Raw genomic sequence first — 6,573 nt, 5'->3', positions numbered from 1 at the left:
AAAAAAAAAAAAAAAAGAAAAATCTCACAAGAAAAATGATCTAAGCCCATTTGATTTTTTTTTCCTACAATCACATGGAATGGTAAGCAGGATAGGCAAGTTTGGAATGGTGAAAATGGTATGATATGTTGTGAAATGTCAGTGTGATTCTAGCAAAGAATCAACTCAAAGAACCACGCCATGCTGTTTTTTTTTTTTTTTCCTTCAAATTGGTAAAAAATTTTGGATGATATTCATTCACAAATTGTTGGTTTTTCAAAGGAAAGTGAACATTTAGATGAAAACAAACAAACCAACAAACATTGTTTCATGTCGTGGCACCAAGGGGTGAGCATTGTCTCCCCGTGTGCCTCTCCCTCAATATTTCTTTCCACATTAGACGCAGCGCCAAATATTGTTATGATGTCTTCAACATTTATAAATTTTCTTCATTTTATTTTGTTATTTTCCTCATGATTTTATTTTCTTTCTTCCTGGAATTTTCTTCTTTTTCTCCTTTCCTTCTTTGAAATTTATGAAAGTTCTTCCTTCAGAAACATCATGATGGTATTTTTTCGGTCGAAATGCCAAGAGGCAGTAAAACTCAGACAAGAGCTTTCAGTGTTTTGTCTCTGGCTACATGGATACTTGCAGGTGAGGATCTTGACAAAGGCTCTACGAAAGGCCGTATTAAACATGGTATAGATGAGAGGGTTTGCCAGAGATGCAATATAACCCATCCACAAGAAAATTGACATCATTTCCGGAGTGATTTTTGACATACAGTCTTTGCAGGTGGCCGACAAGATATTTACAATGAAGAATGGTGTCCACAAAACGACAAAAACAGCGAAGATGATGCCCAAGACTTTGAGGGCCTTTTTTTCATTGCTGGCTGTTTTGTTGCTGAGTAAATGCCGGAATGCTTTCTGAATTTTCGGTTTCTTGTTTGCCCTCATTATGTGTTCTTTGATGAAGTTGCGGAAAGTTCTCTTCATTGTGTGATAATCTTGCTTGCAGTTCTTGTTCATTGTCCCGACTGGAGCATTATAAGCAACCAGTTGTTGACCTTCAGGAATTTCGGGACATTCTTCAGGTGTTGTACAACCAACTTTACTTGTTTCCGTGGCCACATTAACTGTTGTTTTCACTATTCTGACACTTTCACTTTTCACCGAAATAGGTTCATCCATTGAGGTTACAGCATTCTGTTTGGCCAGCATAACTGGCCGGCAATAAGATGCTTCAGCTCCGACCTCCATCTGGTCTTCAGTTTCGTTCTGGCTTTCATTACCCAAGAAATTGATGCCGGTTTCATCTTGGATGTGGAAATAGCTTTGATTGAAGTCCATGTTGATGATGTTGTTATTGAGGCCATGGTAACTGTGGTGCAGAGGATGCTTGAAAAGTGAAGAAGTTTTCCAATGGTTGATGTCCATAATCTGGGAGTAGGACTTTGAGCTGTACAATGGCTGTGGCTTTGGTTCTTCTTTCACCTGGTCAGCAGATGGCACTCGTTCAAAGTGAACTTTAGAGCAGCGTCGCTTCTGCAGGGGGAGCTGTAGGCTCTTGCGTCGCATCTTTTTGTTGTCAATAAGAGCAGGAATAGATTCAGCAGCATTTGCCTGGGTTGCATTGGTGCCCTGTTCAGAGCCAAGTGTGCAGGTTGTGATGGTGGTCTGAGCTGAGTCAAATGAATTTCGAACGCTATCACATTGGGTCCAGTTGGCACGGGAAGTCTTTGTATCCTGCTGTTGGTTTTGTACAGATGGCGCTCCCTCTCCCCCAGCTTGTCCAATCTCACTGATTCCAATAATGTGCGTATCAGGTCCATCAGTTTCAGACAATACTGCTCGGTTTCGATTTTCGGCAGTGCCGTCCCCTTGTGACCTTGATATTATGGAAACATCCTTTTTCACAGAACCGTTGCTCTTAACAGCCGGCCTCCGATCAAACTTTTCAATGCTTTTCATCAAGTTCTGGTTATCCCACAAGATCTGGATGGTGAGGGCATAGGTGACAATCATGATCAGGAGAGGAATATAGAAGGCAAATACAGACCCGTATATGACAAAAGTGGGCAGGGTTGGCAGACAGCTGCCATTGTTGTATACTGTCCGTGTGTCCAGCAAACCGTTGATGCTCATTGGACAGCTGATTGCTATGGAGACGAACCACACAAATAGGATTTTCACACACACCATATGCTTGGTCTTGTTGCGGCCGTACCGCATTGGGTATTTCAGGGTGAAGAATCGATCCATGGACATGGTTGACATATGCCAGATGGATGCTGTACACATGAGAACATCTGTGGTGATCCAAAAGAGACAGACGTGTGGATTCATCGGGAAAAATCCTGTTGTGAGATGAGAAGAAAAGAGAAAGAAAGAGAATATGAATATACACCCAACACAAATAGACATATATGAGCATATATACACCCAACACAATATGCATATGAGCATATATACACCGAACAATATACATAAATGAGCATATATACATCCAGTGCAATACACATATATATGAACATATACAAACCTAAACCAATATACATATATGTTCATATATATGAATCTATGATCGGAACCATTCCACCCATTACACCTAATTTTCGGAATATGAAGAGCTACAGCATCTAGTGAGCGTTTTCCTTTATTTAAGATGAGAGTAGTGTGAGTTGGGGATGTATATATATATATATATATATATATATATATATATATATATATATACATACACACACATATATATGTGGCAAGTGGAGTTAATGGTTTACTTCATGGTTTACAATTGTTTCATCAACTTCAATTGACCAATCAAACATCATGTCTGTGGACATTGATGATAATGAAGAATTAGTCAGGCTTATTGTGTATGGCATATTATGTAACAACACCAGTAATTGGTTCTTCAGAACCCTATGAATACACGCACACACACATATACATACATACATGTATATATATACGTGTGTATATATATATATATATATATATATATGTGCATATATATATATGTATGTGCATATATATATATATATATATATATATACACACACATTATCTGAAATGTATAATATTAAATATCCATCATGGCTGATCTTACTAATTGGCTTGGTGTAAATGGAGTTGTATAACAATCCGATTATATAACTTTACACTCATCAGAGTTAGCTGATATGGAAGAGAATATGGCACTCACATGAGTGTGTGTGTGTGTGTATATATATATATATATATATATATATATATATATATATATATATATTCTTTTACTTGTTTCAATCATTTGACTGTGGCCATGCTGGAGCACTGCCTTGACCATATATATATATTTATGTTTGTAAGTGTGTGTGTATGTGTGTGTGATGTCATATCCTTCAATGGGTTAGGGTGTGATTTGAGGGACATTTGGATACTGTTTCCAACAGACTCAGTGACAAAGTAGAAACACGTGTGTTCTTACCGTAAATTTCGACAATCATCCCAAGCGGCATCACCAAAATGGAGACGAGGAAATCTGCAATAGCCAGAGACATAAGGAAGTAGTTGGTCATATTCTGTAGCCTTCGTTCCCAGCAGACCGCCATGCAGACGAGCAGGTTACCCGATGCAGCACAGATGATCACAAAAACTAGTGATAACATACCCCATCGCATGCTGACCGGTGGTGGGTTTTCTGTGGACACAGACATCTCTCCATCCAATGAGCTCATGTTAGCCATTATCATAGTCAACAAGGACGAAGATGATGAAGAAACTAAAGACATCGTGTTCATGTCTTTGCTGGAATTCCACATTAATGAATTACTTGAGGTGTTGACTACTGAAGGGATCATAGCTGAGATGGTGTTGAATTAATTATATATATTAATTTCTTTTTCTTTTCCTTTCTTTTTTTTTTATAGTTTTATAATTTTCGAAAAAATATCAAATTTTTTTTTCTTCGAAGAAAATTTCAAATAGACTTTCGAGAGATCAAGAAAAAAGATTCAAGGGCAAAATCGGAAAGAAATTTCATAAGGAATTCAGGAGAATTTTGGAATTTTGTTTTTTTTTTCTTCTCAGAGGACTGATAAAAATGGAAGTTCCAAGCAAAATTGAAGAAAAATCATTTTACAGAAATCTCAGAGAAGATTCATGAAAAAAGAAAGAAAGAAAAGAAGAAAATGATGATGAGTTAAAGAGAAAGGGGTTTTTAAAGGAAATTCTTTGAGGTATCAAAGGTTTAAAAGGTTATTTTGTTCTTCTCTTTTTAAACTGGTTTTTTTTTCTTTCTTTTTGATCAACTTTTGATGTCTTTTTCTTTGTCTTTCTTGAAGTTTTCTTCAGCAGCAGTTATAGCAGTAATCTACAGAATTACTATCTTCCTTCTCTGGTTGTTACAAATATATATATATACACACATATGTATATTTATATATTCCTATATCTATGTAATATAGTGTGGCGTCTGTTGTGGTATTATTATTATTATTATTATTATTATTATTATTATTAGTTGTAGAACTAGTAGTAATATTAATAATGGACGTTGTGACAGAAATGTTTTTTGTACAGTTTTTTTTTATTATTATTCCTTCCGGTTTCTTTTTTCTCTTTTTTTTTCGAGACAAACACAAAACAATGATGCTTGACAGCGACCAAAATTGACGAAGTATAAAGATGATGACGGTTCTTTTTTTTTTTTTTATTTGATGTGATGACGGCAGAGATGGTTGTGCTTATTTATTTTCTCACAATTTTTTTTTTTTTCCAAGAGCTATCAGCAGTAAAGTGCATTGATATTAGCAGCAGCAGCAGTATAAATAGTAGTAGTAGTAGTAGTAGTAGTAATAGTAGTAGTAGTAGTGGTTATTACTATAATCAGTGAAAGGGTGAAGAGGTGGTTGGATGGTTCAGGTGATTCGATGAGTGAAGGAGATATTTTTTTCTTAATTCCTTGGCTGAGATGATTTTCTTTACAAATGTGGTTGAATTATTATTATTATTATTATTATTATTAAGATGAAAAAATAGGGTGGGAGGATATGGAGGAGGTTTTTATTATTATTATGGTTATTATTATTATTGTTGTTGTTATTATTATAATTTTTTTTTCTTTTTTCCTTAAAATGCTAAATTGGTACTGATCTTTGTGTGCGTTTCGATACAGCGACCAAGGAAATATATTTGTTTTGGTTACCCCCTGATGGTTATCTGTAAACGCTGACGTTTCGGATTGGACCTTAGTCAGACTGTATGGAATCTGTCATACAGACCACCTGAAAAGAGAAAGAAAAAAAGAAACATGATAATTATAGGAGTTGTAACATACACACACACACACATACACACATACATCATCATCATTATCATTGTCATCATCGTCATTGTCGTTATCATCATTATCATTATTATTAAGGTCGTTAGCTGGCAGCATCATTAATACACGAGGCAAAATACTCAGATGTTTTTTATCCACCTTTACATTAAGAGTTTAGATTCCTATCAAAATCTTGTCTAAACCATAAAGACCAATCCAGACAGGCTATTAACATCTTGTCTGAACCATTAAAACCAATCTGGACAAGCCATTAGAATCTTGTCAGAACAATTAAGACTAATCCGAAGCATTATAATCAACCCAGACATGCCATTAAAATTTTGTTGTAACCATTAAAACCAATCCAGATATGCAGTTAAAACCTTGTCGGGACTATTAAAACCAAATCAAATATGGCATTAACATCTTGTCTGAACCATTAAAACTAACCCTGACAAGTCATTAAAACTTTTAAAACAGAAGCCACAAAAGCTAAATCTAACCACAAGTTTGATCATGCTGTTAAAACTTGCACTCATTAAACCATTAAATTCAGTTTAAAAACATTAAAATTCCAAGCAAGCATTAAAATTAACCATGTCCACATCAATTAAACTAAATTAACAACTATCACTTGATGTCTTTTAGTTGTTTCAGTCATTGGACTGTGGCCATGATGGAGCACTACCTCAAAGGGTTTTAGTTGGATGAATCAACCCCTGAACAGTTTTTTTTTTTTTAAGCCAGGTATTTACTCTATCAGTCTCTTTTGTAGAACCACTAAGTCATGGGGACATTAAAATAAATACCAACACTGGTTGTCACGTGGTGGTGGGGGAAAAAATTTAACATTATTCATATGATTCAAAGCCCTTCAAACACAATTGTGGTTTGAAGAAAATGAGACACAGCTGTTATTTCTAGCAGATCATTTTACCATTAGTGTTCAGGTAACTCCATCTTTGTTTTCTGTGCCTCTCCTCTTACCACTCCGCAATTGTTTTCATCAGTTTGTTGTTGGTTGGTTTATTTCTCACAAAATCAATAAGACTATTGTTGAGATCGATAGAATGTTTTCCAATATGTCGCTCTATACGCACGGCTCTATGCGTGTATGTGTGTGTGTGTGTGTGTGTGTGTGCATGTTTGTATGTATGTAGGTGTGTATGCGTGAGTGTAGGTGGCTGTATAGCATGTACATGTACTACACATATGGATACAGATATATGTATGGGTGTTTGTGAGTGTGTGTATGTGTGTGTATATATATATATATATATATAT

At 35.6% G+C, this 6,573-nt stretch overlaps 1 protein-coding gene across 1 annotated transcript; it reads right to left on the bottom strand.

Moving 5' to 3' along the window:
• Positions 1-209: 209 nt before the first annotated feature.
• Positions 210-5,377, bottom strand: LOC106872573 (muscarinic acetylcholine receptor M2). Its single transcript, XM_014919606.2, has 2 exons — positions 3,451-5,377; positions 210-2,338 (listed from the first exon to the last, which is right to left on the bottom strand). Exons 1-2 carry the CDS (start codon positions 3,821-3,823, stop codon positions 513-515), a joined length of 2,199 nt encoding a protein of 732 aa, XP_014775092.1. The 5' UTR covers positions 3,824-5,377; the 3' UTR covers positions 210-512.
• Positions 5,378-6,573: the final 1,196 nt, after the last annotated feature.

The sequence above is a fragment of the Octopus bimaculoides genome, chromosome 28 (assembly GCF_001194135.2).
Source record: "Octopus bimaculoides isolate UCB-OBI-ISO-001 chromosome 28, ASM119413v2, whole genome shotgun sequence".
Taxonomy (NCBI): domain Eukaryota; kingdom Metazoa; phylum Mollusca; class Cephalopoda; order Octopoda; family Octopodidae; genus Octopus; species Octopus bimaculoides.
The sequence above is the reverse complement of the archived record's forward strand: the minus strand, read 5'-3'. Positions and strand labels throughout refer to the sequence as shown.